This window comes from Carex rostrata, chromosome 34 (genome assembly GCF_964058835.1).
Source record: "Carex rostrata chromosome 34, lpCarRost1.2, whole genome shotgun sequence".
In the NCBI taxonomy this organism is placed as follows: Eukaryota; Viridiplantae; Streptophyta; class Magnoliopsida; order Poales; family Cyperaceae; genus Carex; species Carex rostrata.
The window spans coordinates 1,966,765-1,985,228 of NC_135951.1; the positions used below are offsets into that span (position 1 = coordinate 1,966,765).

The 18,464-nt window shown below is 35.2% G+C and overlaps 2 protein-coding genes across 3 annotated transcripts in view; both read left to right on the top strand.

The window, feature by feature from the left end:
• Positions 1-18,464, top strand: part of LOC144548992 (putative disease resistance protein RGA3) — a 50,520-nt gene that overhangs the window by 10,220 nt on the left and 21,836 nt on the right. Inside the window, exon 3 of one of the 2 annotated variants that reach the window (XM_078297722.1) lies at positions 11,760-11,865. The exons of the other annotated variant lie outside the window; for it this stretch is intronic. Coding sequence (XP_078153848.1) covers positions 11,760-11,771 — 12 coding nt within the window. The 3' untranslated portion in view covers positions 11,772-11,865. Of the gene's footprint in view, positions 1-11,759; positions 11,866-18,464 lie in introns of those variants that run through there. 2 annotated transcript variants of the gene reach the window in all.
• LOC144548994 (putative disease resistance protein RGA1) lies at positions 1,850-5,979 on the top strand. Its single transcript, XM_078297723.1, has 4 exons — positions 1,850-2,398; positions 2,618-5,211; positions 5,536-5,584; positions 5,688-5,979. The coding sequence occupies exons 1-4, from the start codon at positions 2,027-2,029 to the stop codon at positions 5,766-5,768; spliced, it is 3,096 nt and encodes a 1,031-aa protein (XP_078153849.1). The 5' UTR covers positions 1,850-2,026; the 3' UTR covers positions 5,769-5,979.

Sequence of the window (18,464 nt, forward strand, 5' to 3'; positions counted from 1 at the left end):
GTGAAGTTGATTGCAAGCCTCTTTAATTAGGCATGCAAAAGATGAAGTGCTGGAGAAAGATTCTAGAAAGTGATCTCTGAGAATCAAATTCTAGAAAATGATATATTCTCGGCACTTCAGATCAGTTATGCTCATCTACCGGTCCACTTTAAGCCACGTTTTTTGTTTTGCTCAAAGTACCCAAAAGATTACTAATTACAAAAGATGAATTTGATACAGTTATGGATATCTTATTGCTACATCGAGTCCAGGGTTGGAAAAATAATCACAGAAATTGGGTTTGAATATTATGAGGAGCTAAAATATAGATCATTTCTTGATTTTTTTAGTCAATCTTCATAATCTTTTAAGTTGCTCGATATAATCTATGACCTTGCTAAATGTAATTCTGAGAATAGAAAACATTCCTCCTCCCTTATCGTCTTCTCTCCGATGCACACCGCACCTGAGAATATACTCGCCGTAGGTCATGATCCAATCCCTGCTTATTTTTTTCTTGCATATTAAAATTAGATCATCAAACATTTGCCGGTTTGTAATGTGTGAAATTAATGAAACAATGAAATTAGTTTTTATTTTTACCTGGAGGGATCGGCGGACCAGCCGTAGCCTGTGGGGAACCCTTGGTGATGCACTACTGCTTGATGGTGGACTGCTTCCAGTCGATGAGGTCGTGGCATCCTATGGTGAGCATACAGCTGGCCAAGGTCAACACAGTTTTGGCTTCACGTATCAACAGTACGATCATACACAGATGGTGCCGTGCAATAGCAGATGGCTTCACATATCAAATGTGAAAAGTGTCTAAATCAAAGATGGTGCCCTGCAAGGGCAGAGTCACCCTAGAAAATTTAGTAACACCATAAACAAACTGGATATTGTATGATGTGGTCATGAAGGACATTACAAAGTGAATTAGAAAAGCACTGATCATAACTGTGTCCCTGTCTGTTGTGATCTTGACTGGCTTCATAGTTAAATCCTCAGAGGAATTTAGTCGAGCAAGTGATGTGCACATGCTTAGAACATAAACCCGTTCATTAAGCTACAGATATATCTGAGGACCCTTATTTATATCCCTAAAATTCAACATATTTCTCAAAAAATCTGGGTTAACGACTGCCCAAAATTATGAGAAACATCCAAAATCACCAGTTGGCAACAACATTTGTAAAGAAACACCTCAGATTCGTACAAAGAGAGAGGAAGAAGGGGTGAAACATGAAAAAGGCACTCAATGAAACAAGGGGTGAAACGTGAAAGAAGGTGAGATCTGAGGAATGAAGGGACTGTTTGGGGGAAAGTGGAATTGGAATTCGGCAGACTGGTTTGAATTTGGGGGAAAACGGAATTGGAATAGAGAGCAGCTAATAACATTTGTGTTGCTGTAACTCTGGACACCACTGGTGTCTGTTATTAATGGAATATAGGAGCTAGACTCCTAAATTTCTTCTCAAAAAAAAAACATTTGTGTTGCTCCTCTCAAAAAAAAAAAAAAAAAAAAAAAAAAAACCCATTTGTGTTGCATCAAGATGCGTGCGATCGAAAGTTCTGCTAAAGATGGAAGGAAAAACAAGAAATTAGTTAATTAATTGATGGCCTGTTACAAGGACTTCATAGAGCCCAGTAATTAATAATCTCAGAGAAACAGATGGGCTAGGCCTATTACTTAAGGAATTCGTAGAGCCCAGTAATTAATAATCTTTACTCTTTACTCTTTATAATATTTTGTCCTTACTCATTTATACAGCCACAGAGCTTTCGACAAGGTAACAATTAGTGACCCCACTGGGGCCCACTTCTCTAAACTATACATACAGCCCACACTTTCGTTAAAAAGAAAATAAAAGAAAAATAAAACTTTGAAATAAACGTTGACTACTTCACAAATTCATATCCACACCATTTCCAAGAGCTTACCTTATCTCTTCAGATCTAAGATTCTTTCCTCCCTCTCATTTCTCATTTTCACAACACAGATCTAAAAAAGCAGAATATACAGAGTCAAACACTTTTTCCTTGCTAAATGGCAAGGAATTTGATAACCTCTGTGCTCTCTCAAGCCACCAATTTGCTCCCATCAATTAGAGCCTCTGCGCATGTTCCTTCCTCTTCTTCAAATTCTAATAGCTCTGAAAGGCAGCATGCTCAAGCTGTTGAGGAGGAACTGGGGAGGCTGATGCGAACTCTGGAGCGAATCAAGGCCACACTATACGACTCTGAGGAGAGGGAGATCAGAGACCGCTCTGTCAAACTCTGGCTCAAGGAGCTCAAGAAGGTCTCTTATGATGCCGAGGATGTGCTTAGCGAGTACCAGTACGAGGTTGCACGTGTCAAAGTAGAAGCAAGAAAGGCTTTGGAGGCTTCCAGTTGTTCGCACAAGGGAAAGCAGATGGAGGTTAGTACCTTGTTCTCACAAGAGAAAGAAAATGGCGAATGCTTGAATTTTCATTTTCTTTTCTTTAATCTGAATTTGCATCCACTATATTGATAGCTTGTTTTAATTACAAACCTTCCAACTCTAACATCAGAGTGGTCACTTGATCACTCAATTATCATTTTTAGTTAACAAAATTTGAAATTTTGCATACTAATGTAATCAATTTCTTTTGGACAGTCCATTGAGTATATTGTTCCAATTCCTGATGATATGGTAGATAGGCTTATCAAAATAAGAAGTCGATTCGATGAAATAGCAAAGGATCGTGAGGCTCTCCAATTAAGGGAGAGTGACGGTGTGAAGCGTCTGAATAACAAAATTTTACTACCCCTAATGGGTCATATGGTGGATGAGGCAAGCATTTTTGGTAGAGGTGCTGAAATAACGAAGGTCATCAACTTCTTACTATCCGAAAAAGAAAAGTCATTTTCAGTCATTTCAATTGTTGGCAAAGGTGGCCTAGGTAAAACAACTATTGCCCAACTTGTCTACAAAGATCGAAAGGTTTCCAGGTGCTTTGATTTATTTGGGTGGGTATGTGTCTCTCAAGAATTTGATGTCAGAAGACTCACGAAAGCAACCATTGAATCAATCTGTAAATCAAATAATGGTGTGAGTGAGTTGAGCCCATTACAAGAAGAGCTTGCAAACACTGTGAAGGGAAAAACAGTACTGCTTGTTTTAGATGACGTGTGGAACGAGAATCAAAGTCTTTGGGAGTTGTTTCGGGTTCCTTTTAAAGAAGCAAAGATGGTTAGAATTCTCGTGACAACAAGAAATAAGAAGGTTGCAGATGTCATGCTAACAACAACACTTTTTAGGCCAAGTAACTTGCCTGAAAGTTCGTGTTGGCAGTTGTTTCAACATTATGCATTTAGTGGTACTACTGACATTGTGCCAACACACTTGATTGATATGGGAAGGGAGATTATGAGAAAGTGTGGTGGGTTGCCACTAGCCGTGAAGTCGATTGCAAGCCTCCTTAGGCATGAAACATATGAAGAGTGTTGGAGAGAGATTCTAGAAACTGATCTTTGGGAATCCAATCCATCAAATGATATATTCCCAGCACTTCAGGTTAGTTATGCTCATCTACCTGCCCACCTTAAGCCATGTTTTTTGTTTTGCTCCATGCACCCAAAAGATTACTTATTAAAAAAGATGAATTTGATAGAGTTATGGATCTCTCATGGCTACATTGAGTCCAAGGGAAAAAGAAGAATCACAGAAATTGGTGTTGAATATTATGAGGAGTTAAAACAAAGGTCCTTTCTTGATGGATTTTCAGATGGATGTTCAGAATATGAATACTGTAAGTTGCACGATATAGTCCATGATCTTGCTCGACTTAATTCCGAGAATGAACATTATTCGGTGGAGATCAATTGGCCATGTGAGATTCAAGAGAAAAATGTTCTGCGAGAAGCATACCATCTATATACAAGAGGTTTCATTGGATGTGCAAATCAAATTCTTCAACAAAATTTGAAGGGTTTAAGAACTCTTTCCATGGATCGAGTAGGTCATAGCAAAGAAGTGGAAGGTATTCTTACTAAAATTGAATCACTCAGGGTATTGAAATTGGAAGGGGACTTTACAGAGATTCCTCACTCCATTTTCAAGTTGAAACATCTTGCCTATCTTGGTGTTACTTCTTCACGTCTTAAAATGTTGCCATTATCCATTGGCCTCCTTTACAACTTGCAGACTTTAATTCTTGATTGTGATTCCCTTGAATATCTACCTGAAAGTATTGGTGATCTTGCTAACTTACAATTTCTATATATTCAATCCATCCACATTAAGAAACTCCCGAAATCACTCTGTTCACTTAGTAACTTGCTGAGATTAGCTATTGGCTGTTATCATTTAAAAAAAGTTCCTTTATATCTCAGAAATCTCTCTACCCTTCATGAATTAACAATTTCATCTAGTCATACTCTAGCATTGCCTAATACAATAGGCTGTCTCAGTAGTTTAGAGAAGCTTAACTTATGGTCTCATGGTGATAGAAACAAGTTTAATTATTTACTAGGTTATGTCCCTCATGGTCTTGTTAGTTTTCCGGCAATAAAAAAAATGGCAGCAGGGTTGAGAGTTAGAAATATAGCTTGGTTAAAGGATATGACAGCCCTTGAAGGAACACTCTCTATTGAAGGATTAAGGAAGAGTAATTTAGTAGATGCCCAGCATGCTAACCTGAGAAATAAGTGCAAACTTCAAGCTCTGGATTTATGCTGGGATCATGATCTAGATTACGATTTATCCTGGGATAATGATGTTCCATTTAACTATTTTAATCCAGATTGGAAAACAGACCTGAGATTAAGACTAAGACTAGAAGATTGTGAGGATGGGTTAGTTAGTGCAGATGATAGAGATTTTTCCTTGTTAGAATACCTCCAACCACATCCTAACCTCAAGAAACTTTGTGTGAGATATTATCATTCTGCCACTGTACCAGAATGGATGAGCGATCCATTTTCATTGCAGTCAATTCAAGAACTCCGGTTAGAATTTTGTTACAATATTCAATCTCTTCCATTCCGCAATCTTCACACTCTCAAGCACCTCACCATTGAGGTATGTGATAGTATCCGGGTTCTGCAGCTGGAGCATCTTCCCTACCAGCTTGAAGAATTGCATATTGGATATTGTGACCATCTGGAGTTGATTACTGGACCGCAGTTGGTGGGATCTACTGAGCCAATTGGTGATTTCTCTCATGGAAAGCCACGTATCGGCCGACAGAGCATTTCATCGCTTACAAGGTTGGTAATCAAATACTGTAAATTGCTTCGTGTTCTGCCAGATGGGTTGATTCCATCTGAGCCGTGTTATGTGCGTGTTAGGGGTTGTTGCTGCCCTGACATTGAAATGGGACATCAGCCATAAATGAAATCAGGTTTGTACTAATATTATTATTAATATATTATTTAGATTTTAGACCACTCAACCCTTTTACTTTTTTGTAATCATACCTCTTGTTAGGATTTGTCAACTGATTAAATTGATCCTGGTTCGACAAATAATCATCTATTTTCATATTCCTTGTTTGTTGTTGCTAAATAAGCTATTGTCAAATTACTTTGCAGCTATTGTCAAATTATCCGTCTTTGTTGCGTCTTGCAGATCTCCAATCAGGTATTATTACAAATAAAAATATTTTCCTTTTGGATTATTCGGTTAATTAATTAATATATATATATATTTTTGATTTCTTAATGTGATGTTTAATTTGTTGCAGCCAAATGCAATGTTACAAGTTTATACGTACGTACGCATTGCACTATCACAAAGTAAAATGAAAAGATGGCTGATGCTCTAAAGAAGCTGGGATCTGAACCAGCTTATTTGCCATAGTCAAGGATTGTCCTGCTTCAGAGATGGAAGCTGGAGACGTTTACAATTCATTCACTCGTCAGTTGTCTCGAGGGCTTATCAATTCAAGTTATACATGGATGATGATATTAATTTATGAGTCACTTTATATTTTTATCTTTTTTATTAAAATTCATAGCCAACAATATTGCTCATAATATCATCTGTGCATAATTCTGACATTATCTACATGAACATATAACTAAAGGATCGAAATAATATAAATATAAAGTATGGGATCTTAAGGCCATGATAAGTATATAACAGATTAAGAAATAAAATAATTTGGTGTTTAAAAGAGTAAAATTGAGAATAAGGAATAATAATTTTTTTATTTTTTTTTAATCATTTTTATAAAAATAGAATGAGTATAATTTGAAAGTCAGTAGAATATCTGTAACCCACTTCAATCATCTATACATATTATATTTCATGTACTAAATTATACCATAGTTATCACCTACCACAATCAATTATTTTAATTGACACCCTTCCGCTGATGACAGTTGGATATTAGTTGGCATCTAATTATTAAACTATCAGTTATTAATTTGGACATTTATACTCTGGCTCTTAAATTTATTCTCCACTTCTCTGTTGATCCCCTTTTTTCAGACTCTTTAGCTTTATACAAAAAAAAAGGGAAATATGAAAGTACTGTATTTATATTTTTTAAATTCAAAACATAACCGAACTTTATCATTAATTATGTCTTCGATTGGAATTCTCACTATGTCGACGTGTTGATTATGAACAGTTGTTGGCTTTGGATTTCCAAATTGATTCTTATCAGTTAACTAGACTTTTCTATAATATGTATTTTTAATTTGTATGATTTATTTGGATATTGGTATTGGGTATTTGAATATGATGACATATTTACCATGATAGCATGTCTGATGTTAGATTTGATTTTTGATGAGATTGTAGTATGAGAATGTAAGAATCGCTTAGAAAAGTGATTCCACATGTGTGAATATTGTACCATGTTGTCAGCGACAAAACCCTTTAAATTAGCTGCTATGTGATTGAGGCAACTGAGTGCAGCCCAATAGGTGGCCATCAGGGCCCACATAACATTTACAAATCTTTCATATTAGCCCAGTGAAGCCCATATTAATTTATCTTCTGAGAGCCCAGTGTGATGACCTAAGTTAATGGTCTCCCTGGAAGCATTAAAGAGGATTGGATTTTTTTTATTTTTTTATTTCAGTGAAACCTTCTTGATTGGACTGAGTCGCAGAAGTATTTACATAATCGCCCATAAAGAGGAATTGATTGTTTCCTTTGACGCGACTTTTCAAAATAATAAATAATACATTACTTTTATGGGTGCCGATCAATTCAACGAAGCACCAGCCAATACATTATCTATTTACTAATTTTAATCGGTGTTACAACTTCAACGCTTTTATTTAAATCCCATTTGGTTATTAAATTATGCTTATCTAGTGGGACATATGCAGCCAGCTATACAAGAATTAGAAATCATATTGCCAAGTAAATTCTTCACAAGTATAATAAGAGAGAGATTATATGCACCAAACATTATGTACCTACCTACACTCACCAGCACTGCACGGACTGTACACGCTCGATGCTATAGAATTTTGGAAGAGAGGATTTTTGGTAATTGTTTCCACACATCTCCACAAAATACCTTTCTATCCTCGCTGGTTTGCTCCACGCTTTCTTTACGATGGCAGAGAATAATTTATACTTACATTCATGATAATTACTAATTAATACATTAAATTTGTCTAAAATAAAATGGAAGTAAAAATATGTTATCCATTGAGAACCAGCATTTGTTCTAGTGGTAAAAGCAATGTCCTCTGTGTTGAAGGTTGCATGTTTGAATCCGAATGGGGGAATCCCATATAGATATTAAATAGTTCGATGAGTTGATCTCCAACCTTACTAAATAAAATATACTATGCATTATTTAAATATGAACAAATACATGGTGGAATTAATGGAAGCCTCTAAATTTAAAAATAATAATAATGATAATAATATTATTATTGTTGTTGTTGTTATGTTTGTATACACTATTTTAAGTACTATCTGAAAAATATAATCTCTTTTTATTGTACTATTCAAATATTATACAATCATATTTATAATAATTTAATTAAGTACTATCCCAATAATGCGTTACTTCAGAAGTTAGTGTTCACTTGAAATTAATTAGAAATGTTAATTGATTTGCAGGGGGGAAGAACATTGGAGACGTGCATGTTATAAATTAGTTAGGAGGCATAAAATATTGCGGAGCAATAAACGTTGACTATAGCTTACCCTTCATATCTGAAGACTCTGTTGTTCTTTCCTCCCTCTCATTTCTCATTTTCACAACTGAGATCTAAGAAACAAAGCATACACAGAGTCACACACTTATTCTGTGCAAAATGGCAGGGAATTTGATAAACTCTCTGCTCTCTCTAGCCACCAAATTGCTCCCCTCAATTACAGCCACTGCGCACGCTCCTTCTTCCTCTTCTTCAAATTCTAATATCTCTGAAAGGGGGCGTGCTCAAGCTGTTAAGGACGATCTGGAGAGACTGATGCGAACTCTGGAGAGAATCAAGGCCACACTGTACGATGCTGAGCAGAGGGAGATCACAGACCGCTCTGTCAAGCTGTGGCTAAAGGAGCTCAAGAAGGTCGCTTACGATGCCGAGGATGTGCTTGGCGAGTACCAGTATGAGGTTACACGTATCCAATTAGTAGACGCAAGAAACGCTTATGACGCTACCGGTTCTCACAAGATAAAGCAGATAGAGGTTAGTGCCTTGTGCATATAGAAATCGTAAGGATCTTACTTGTGCTGGTGGTTTCTCTTTCTGTGTCAAAGTTTGGTACCAAAAGCAAACAGTAATGTTTATTTTGTTTTCTGTTTTTCTTTAGCTGAATTACCATCCACTGAGTGATGGATTGCTTTCTTAGCAGCTTTCCAAATCTAACACCACTGGTCATTTGATCCCTTAATTATAATATTTAGTTAAAAAATCATAAAATTTGGCATAATTATGTAATACATTTCTTTTTGACAGTACATTGTTCCAATTCCTGATGGCATGGTAGATCAGCTTCACAAAACAAGAAGTCGATTTGATGAAATAGCAAAGGATCGTGAGGCTCTCCAATTAAGAGAGAGTGATGGGGCGAGGCGTCCCAACAACAAACTTTTACGACCCCCAACGGGTCACATGGTGGATGAGGAGAACATTTTTGGCAGAGCTGCTGAAATAATTGAGGTGATCAATTTCATACTATCTGAAAAAGATAAGTCATTTTCAGTCATTTCAATTGTTGGCAAAGGTGGCCTCGGAAAAACAACCATTGCCCAACTTGTCTACAAAGATGAGAGGGTTTCTCAGTTCTTTGATTTAAATGGGTGGGTATGTGTGGCCGAAGAATTTGATGTTAGAAGACTCATCAAAGCAACCATTGAATCATTCTCCAAAATCAATTGTGGTGTGAGTGAGTTGAGCCCATTACAAGAAGAGCTTGTAAAAACTGTGAAGGGAAAAACAATGTTGCTTGTTTTAGATGATGTCTGGAATGAGAACAAAAGTCTTTGGGAGTTGTTTCGAGTTCCATTTAAAGAAGCAAAGATGGTCAGGATTCTCGTAACAACAAGAAATGAAAAGGTTGCAGATATCATGCAAACAACGACCTATTTTAGCCCAACTTACTTGTCTAAAGATTCGAGCTGGCAATTGTTTCAGCATTATGCATTTAGTGGTACAAGTGACACCATGCCAATACACTTGGTAGATATGGGAAAGGTGATCACAAGAAGGTGTGGTGGGTTGCCGTTGGCTGTGAAGTCAATTTCAAGTCTCCTTAGGCATGAAGCTGATGAAGAGTTTTGGAGGGAGATTCTAGAAAGTGATCTTTGGGAAAATAAAGAATCAAAAGAAGTGATTTTCCCAGCACTTCAGATAAGTTATGCTCATCTACCTGCCCATCTTAAGCCGTGTTTTTTGTTTTGCTCAATGTACCCAAAAGATTACAAATTAGCAAAAACGGATTTGATAAAGTTGTGGATTGCTCATGGGTACGTCGAGTCCCGGAGCAAAAGAAATATCATAGAAATTGGTGATGAATATTATAATGAGTTAAAAGAGAGGTCCTTTCTTGATGAAGGTGATACATATCCCAATCCCAAAGAATATTGTAAGTTGCATGATATAATCCATGATCTTGCTCGACTTAATTCTGAAAATGAACACTACTCGATGGAGAGCAACCAGCCACTTGATATTCAAGAGAGAACTGTTCCACGTGAAGCATACCATTTATATGTAAGAGGTACAATGGGATATCTAAATCAAATTCCCCAACAAACTATGAATGGTTTAAGAACTATTTTTATGGATATCCAACAATGCAACAGAGATTGTGAGTACGGATATTGTACAAACTGTACAAAGGCAAGTCACCAAAACGTGGAGTTGATAAAAAATAGTCAAGATTGTTTGGGAGACGTAACCTTGTGTAACCTCACTCAATTTGAACTGCTCAGGGTATTGATATTGAAATGGGATAGTTTGACAAAAAATCCTGACTCCATTTCCGAGTTGAAACATCTTACTTATCTAAGTATTACTTCTAAACATCTTAAAGTGTTACCATTATCCGTTGGCCTCCTTTACAACCTACTGGCTTTAGAAGTTCAGTGTGAAACCCTTGAATATCTACCTGAAAATATTGGTGATCTTTCTAACTTACAGTTTCTATCTATTCATGATGCTTATTATCTTAAAAAGCTACCAAAATCATTTTGTTCACTTACTAACTTACTGGAATTAACTATTGAAGGTCGATTCTTGGATTATGAACCCCATGGTGTTCTTAATTTTCCGTCAATGGCAACATTTAGAGCATCGTTGAATGTTAGAACCATAGGTTGGTTAAAGGATATGAAGGACCTTAAAGGGCTGCTCTGTATTGGAGGATTAAAGAACATTAATAACTTAGAAGATGCCAAGCGAGCTAACCTAAGAAATAAGTGCAAACTTGAGATTTTAGAGTTACGCTGGGATGATCGCTTTCATTTTTTTTTACCTGAGAACTCAGAGCTGGTAGTAGATATCATACCAGAAGCTTGTGAGGGCAGGATAGTTGGGGCAGATGATATACATTTTTCCTTGTTAGAATGCCTCCAGCCACATCCTACCCTCAAGAAACTTCGAGTAGCAGGTTATCCTTCTGCCATAGTACCAGGATGGATGAGGGATCCATTGTTATTGAAGTCAATTCAATTACTCTGGTTAGAAAATTGTGACTATATTCAATCCCTTCCATTTGGCAATCTTCACACTCTCAAGTACCTCCACATTACTAGATGTTCTGGTATCCGAACTATGCAGCTGGAGCAGCTGCCGTCCCATCTTGAAACTTTGAATATTTATGATTGTGACCACCTGGAGTTGATTGCCGGACTAGGGCACCTGGATATGTTGACACAACTGAATATTTCTTTTTGTGAAACCCTGAAATCAATAACAATGGATGGACTGCAGTTGGTGGAATCTACTGAGCTATTTGGTGATTCCTCTCATGAAATACCACATATTAATCGGCAGAGCATTTCATCACTTACAAGTTTGGTAATTAGATACTGTGGTTCACTTCATTCTCTGCCGGATGGGTTGATTCCATCTAAGCCTTGTGAGGTGCTTGTTCAATATTGTGGCTGCCCTAACTACTGTAAATCAATTCAGGTTCATAATTTTATTTATTATTATAATTATTATTATTTGAATATTTAAATTTTGACCACTGAACTTTTTCACTTTTATGTAATCATAAGCCTTCGTAAAATTTGTTGACTAATCAAGCTGCTCTTGTTTCGACAAATAAATATTTCATTTTTATATTACTTGTTTGTTGCTGCTACATTAGCTCTTCTCCATTTATTTTGCAGAATTCTAACTAGATTCGACCACAAGGAACATTTAGGAGTCCCCTCCAAGACCGTCGATAGAAATGAATTTACTATCCAATTTATTATATGATTTGTAATAAATGAGAATAATTTTCTTTGCTAGTGAAGAATCATTTTCATTTTTTTTGTATTCTTTTTATACTCTTTTTCTTTTCTTCAAATATTCTTCTCTTGGGGTATATATGTTTGGTTGGGTTGAGAACAGGTTATTTGGAATAGTATAGTTTGTTTTTTTGTTGGGTTATAATAGTTATTCTAATAAGACAAACGATAGCTATTATTAATTTGATTATTCTAGTTATTTTTGTTTTGCAACCAAACATAACCGTTGAAGAATGGTTAAGCAAAGCCGACCTTGAAATTTTGAATTGGTTAATTTTTTGTCATTATTTGTTATTTGGATATCTGCTATTTTATTATATTTATCTCCAATTTTCAACTTTCTGGCAAGGTCTTTTGCTCTTTGTTAGACATAAAATTAATTGATTAAACAGCACTTCGATAATCAATTTGAGTGTCAATGGGTGACAAAATCATTTTGAGTCCAACAACTTCCCTTTGGGAAAAAAGTGGCAATATTTTTTGTAAATCTTGGCAGAGGCTACCAAAGTTATAATTGGCAATATTAATAAGATGAACCTTTTGAAGGAACAAAACCTATTAAGACCATCCTTTTCAATGGACAACAAATCTTAATTTTTGTGTTGAAGGAAAAAAAAAAAACAGATCTGCTGATCTTCCTTTAATATGAAATAAATTTACTTCATATATAGACAATACATATACACACACAACATAGAAATCACTATTAAGACATCCATGCATCAGATAACACAACAAGTTTAATATTTAATATACAATATTCTTCTCATCATCATCACAATATCTCTACAGACCTGAACAACAAATGCTAGAGACATTTCTGCCCCCTAACGCCCCCCCCCCCCCCCCCCCCCCCCCCCCCCCCAATCCACCAAAAAAAAAAAAAAAACCTCTAGAAGCCCACACATCTCCTAACCACTAGTCCTCAATCAGGTTGAATAAAGCATATATTCCATTCCTGAAAAATATTTTACTTAGTACAAAGATGCATAGTAAGATAGTAAGATCCACCCATTGTACCTAAGCTCCAGTTGCGTATAGGCGTGTCCATTCCTTGGCTGTAACATTTAATAATAATTCAGAAGAAAAGATGAATAATTTATTGAGCAGTTTTATCATACATTGCTTCCAACAGAGGTCATGGTTGACAAATAATAGCATCAGAGACATCACAACTTCGGTATCCTTTTATTAGCGTAGGCAGCAGGTACTAATAAATGCTAATTCAAAACTAAATCCCAATCCAGGAAAGAAAAAAAAACAACATTGAAATAGGGGAGAAAACGGTGCAATTTCTTGATGCATGTCTCGTTATATGACCTACATGACAATACCATATAAAGTCACTCTTATGACTTATCTTCAGTTCTTTTGTTATTTATATTATAAATGTATTGCTTTGAGTAATTACAGGAATACTTTTTGGTACCAAACTGCTATTGTCCATGCGCTGTTTTGATGCTATTGTCCGTGCAGCGCACCAACCATATGCAGTGCACCAACCATTTGGTAAAGATTTTAACAGATCAGTTTTAACTTTATGTAGCGCACCAACCATATGCGCACCAATCATATCTGTAGATTATATACTATACTAGAATCTGTATATGTACAGCATAGGTACCAACCAAAGCAAAATATTGATGGTATAAAACGAAAACTTAAACCATATGGCACCAAGAATTACCTGTCTCAGCAGCCTTGGTTTCGTTTGCTTTCCAATGCTTAGCAACATTGTCAGAAAGCGGGTCATCCGGGTTTGGAGCACTAAGAAGTGTTTGAATACTAAAAAAAAGGAAATAACCAATTACTTTTATGTGTAACGAAACAAAGTATAATATGATAACATAAATTTCGAAAATTAACTTTAAGGATTACCTTAAAAGAACGGTACGAATCTGAAGAGCAGGACTCCATTTGTCCTTTAATATATCAAGGCATATCCTTCGAAGCTACACAAACCGCATTTAGTTAGTTCAAATAACAGCATTCTACACACAACAAGCACACAACATATGCACACAACAAAATATGTAGCATGTTTAAGAAAAATATTAATCTTCTAATTGGTCAACTTCTGAGGGCAAATGAGTCATTTCTCTACTTTTGACGCTAACACAAGCATATACCTAAATGGCACCGTGTATGCGTCAAAAGTTGAGAAATTACCCATTTACCCTCGAAAACCTACCAATTAGAAGACTTATATTTTTCGTGAACATACTACATATTTTTTTATTTTTTAATAAAGGGTAAAATGGGTAAATGTGAAGGGTAATTTAGAAGGGTAAATATGATATTATGAACTTCAGAGGGGAATGACTAATTGTGAAGTTTTCGAGGGGTATACATGAAATTTCCCCTTCAATTTATAGGCGGAGTGTTTAGCACCCCTTGTTGTCTACCTCCATCAGCCACTGCCCATACAACAAATGCAGAGAAGAAAATATAAGAGAATTCGAACACACCTTGTCAATATTCGGATGGTAAATTTTGGTTATGAACCGGACCTATTCAAAAAAAACAAAACATGAAGCCAATTTAAACAGATAAATAGTTAGAGCACACTTCGGTCATTTAAAATCAAAATTGTATATAATTTAATATATAACATCATACTTTTGGGGTGCCATTGGATATTCTTCAGGCAAGAACAACTCAAGCTTGAAAATCCCACCTAAATCAATTAAGGCATTTCAATCACATCAAATTAATCAGAAAAATTAAACCTCAACGCACGGATCAACCTAAATTTTACTGACATTAGATAGATTAGAGAGAATTTTCTTCAGGCCAATTGAGGAGACTAGTGAAATAACATGCCAAGTTTGGACAATGATTTGTGCAACGAATTTTGCTTTGTCAATGAGGCAACCCTTAAATCAGCAGCTAAGTGATCGAGCCCACTGAGAGCAGCCCAATATATGTCTCCTGGTCCATCAGGGCCCACAGAACTTTTACTAATCTTTCACAGAGCACATCTACTATCATTAATAATAATTCAATAGAAAAGATGAATTATTTATTGAACATTTTTATCATACATTGTTTCCAATAGAGGGCTTGCTTGACAAGGAACACTTAGGAGCCCCCTCGAAGACTCTCGGTAGAAATAAATTTATTATTCAATTTATTATATGGTTTGCAATAAACAGAATGAATTTCTTTGCTTGTGGTGACTCATTTTCATCGATTTTGTATTTTTTTTTGTAAACTCTGTTTTTTTTTTTTGTTGAATTGTCCTCTTAAGAATGATTAAGACGAAAGTCATATTTGTTTACGGGGAAATTAATTTACTATTCAATTTCTTATGGGAAAGTAGAAATGAATTTACTATTCAATTTATTATATGATTTGCAATAATTATTAGAAAAAATCATTTCGTGGACTCATTTTCATTGATTTTGTACTTTTTCTATACCCTTTTTTTTTTTTTTTTTCAATGTGTCTTCTCTTAAGAATGATTTAGTAATAAGCCGATACACAAATTTTGGCCTTCACCAATTTTTGCTAGTTGTCTGTATCTACCTGGCCTGTTTTATTTTTATTTTTTTCTATATCACCTATTTTCAGCTTTCTGATGAGGCCTTTTTTTTTCTTTTCTAGCTGTAAAAAGCATGAATGGATAGATGAACTACAGAACACCAATCCTAGACAGCTGTTTTGAAATCCATTGTTTAGGTAATGTACAAAAATAACTTGTAATGTTTAGTACATTGTAACATTTCAGGAAAAACACTATCTACCAATTCACCATTAATTTCAGGTTCTTATGACTTTAAAGAAAATAAACCTCACACTATGAATAGCCTTGTCAATAGTCAGCTACACAGCCCTTTTAAATCAGAAAGGTAAGTGATGGAGCCTATTGAGAGCAGACCAATATTAGCCCAGAGAAGCCTACCTTTCAAATCATTTTTGTAGTTCTTTCAAAGATGCCAAGTGCACTAATCTTAACACCACAGGTGATGCATTACCGGACTTTTAATTCAGACTTTCAAATCCAGACTGCCATTCATCATTCCCAATTTTTATTTACATTATACATCATATATATATATATATCTTTATGTATTGTATCTTAGACATAATTACAAAAGATTAATAAAAAGAATTCAATGTCAATAATTTTTACTTGCGTTATATACCATTTACTCTTAAATCACTAAATATTAATTATGAACACATTATGCAAACTTCAATCACTAAATATTCATTATGAACACATTAGGTCCATGAATAATCATATATTTCTCATGTTCATTTTATTGAACATCTCAAGACCCATCAAAATCATCAAAATTATTGTAATTATATGATATTTATAAACGGAAAAGGGCAAGCACTTTAGCTTGAATTTAATAATTGAATAACATTATTTGGAATATTGATTTGAGATATTGGCACCGGATTATACATTTTGTTAGAGTCTAGCAATTAATGAAAAATATAAAACGAAGGCGCGCAACTTAAATATTTTTTATTGCTGGAGGCAATGTTGTCCAGCCTCTTTATCCATTGACGTATGTCATGTTAGCTACAACCGTCAATTTTATTTTTTTAAGTGTAAAATATATATAAATTTTAAATTTGTATATTGTCCAGGTTAACGCAAAGTATGCTTCATATATATACATAAACTTGTAAACAAGTTCGAGATAAAACTATTTCTGCTATTGTTTGCACTCAATAAAATATAGGGAAAATTGTGAAAATGCCACTCCAAAACCTTGAAATTGGGAGAATGCCACTCCAAACTTGAAAATTGAGAAAATGCCACTCCAAAGTTGATTAATTTGTGAAAATGCCATTTATACTGTATTAATCTTTTTAATGCCTGAAATACCCTTAGTCAAAAAGCAGCCTCTGCCTGTGTCACGCTCTCCCCTTCTCCTTTTTTCTCCGCACAGGCGAAGACACGCTCTTCCCGTGCGTCAGAAGACTGGAGATCCCCGAGCCGAAGCCTGTGGGGTCCGAGTTCCTATGCGGAACCATTCCCATCCCTACCTACTCCGCCTTCCCTCTCTCCGACTCTGCGCTCTTCCCCTCTCCTTCTCATACGTACTACTCAACTTGTTAATTTGATCTTAGAGCACTGTAATTTGATGTCGGGTGTTTGGTATGGATATAGGATCGAGGCGCCAAGGTGTCAGCTTTGCATGTCCTATTCAGACCGATCTTAATACACTACCTGTGCTGTCTAATTTTTTATGTAGCTGTGATTTCTGGACTATGTAGCTGTGTTTTCTGGACATGAGTGTTTATGAGTAGTTTTCATGTGCTATATGTAAATTTTCTGAATTTTTTAGTGTTCTGCTATTAAGTGTAGGGACTTATATGCAAAAGCTTTCAAATTACCAGTATGGTAAAAATTAATTTTAACATTGCAATCTTAGCATGCTGAAAAATTCATTCTATGTTTCTAACTTTCTTATATATTTAATCTGAGTTATATAATAAAGACACACAGTTTAGGTAGAAAAATCAAATAAAATTTTAAACACCTCTACCAGGGGTAAAAATGGAAGAAACACAAGAAAAATAATAAAATGAAAAGGTCAAACCCTGCAGTTGACTATTGATAAAAATGGAATTTTAATGGTAAGAAAAGTTCACACATCTATATAGATACACACATATATCTCTTTTTCCTTATTTACAACCTTTGTATTGAATCAAACAAGCATAAAATTAGAGTTAGGAAAAAACAGCAAAAAGAAAACAGATTAATAAAAAAAAAAAAAGACAGTATCTAATTTTTTTTATTTCAATTCCAAATTGGTGCCAGCAACATCTTTGAAGCAAGTTCAGTGAAACACCCGACCAAATCTATGACCAGCTTCCACCAACAAGAGGGTCATTTGACTCCTGAGATCAATTATAATGCAATCTTCCTTCACTGATTCGAGCAATGCATGCTGATTAGATCAGACTGGAGGAGGCACTGAAATACATCAAAATATTGGTACAAGTCAGATAAAGAAATGAAATTGCATTTTCTGTACCAGATACCAGTAGTGTACCTGTTTGTGGTTGTTATGCGAATTCTAAGCACTGACCGGTAATGAAATTTTACTTTAAAAGTTAGGATCCTATTTGGTTCCCATTTATATGCAGAATTACATGTTATGTAGTATTTGCTATAATAATCTTGAAACATCTAGTAAATTTTCACGGTTTCTCCCTCATCCAGTCATCCTAATGTCATGTAATATAGTCATCTTAATTTCATGTAATATAGTCATACAATAATGACAAAGTAAAAGTGTGGATTGACAAAGAAAAGGAATGTTGTGTTGAAACCAATTAGAATCAGCTGTTTGGGAGGGGGGCAGTGCACATGTGTCACCTCTAGATCATTTACATTTATGACTCCTGACCTACAAAAGAAATTTTTTTTTTTTGAATAATTAACTAGACAAATCAATTATCAAAATTGCTAAACACCAAAAAATTAGAAGTACTTTTCTGAAATAGAAATAAAAAAGTGGATCATTAAAGGTTATGCAGTGATTCAATTTATTAAAAAAAGGTCAAAAGCAATAAAATAATTGATATGGAAAGAAGTGTACCAGCCATCAT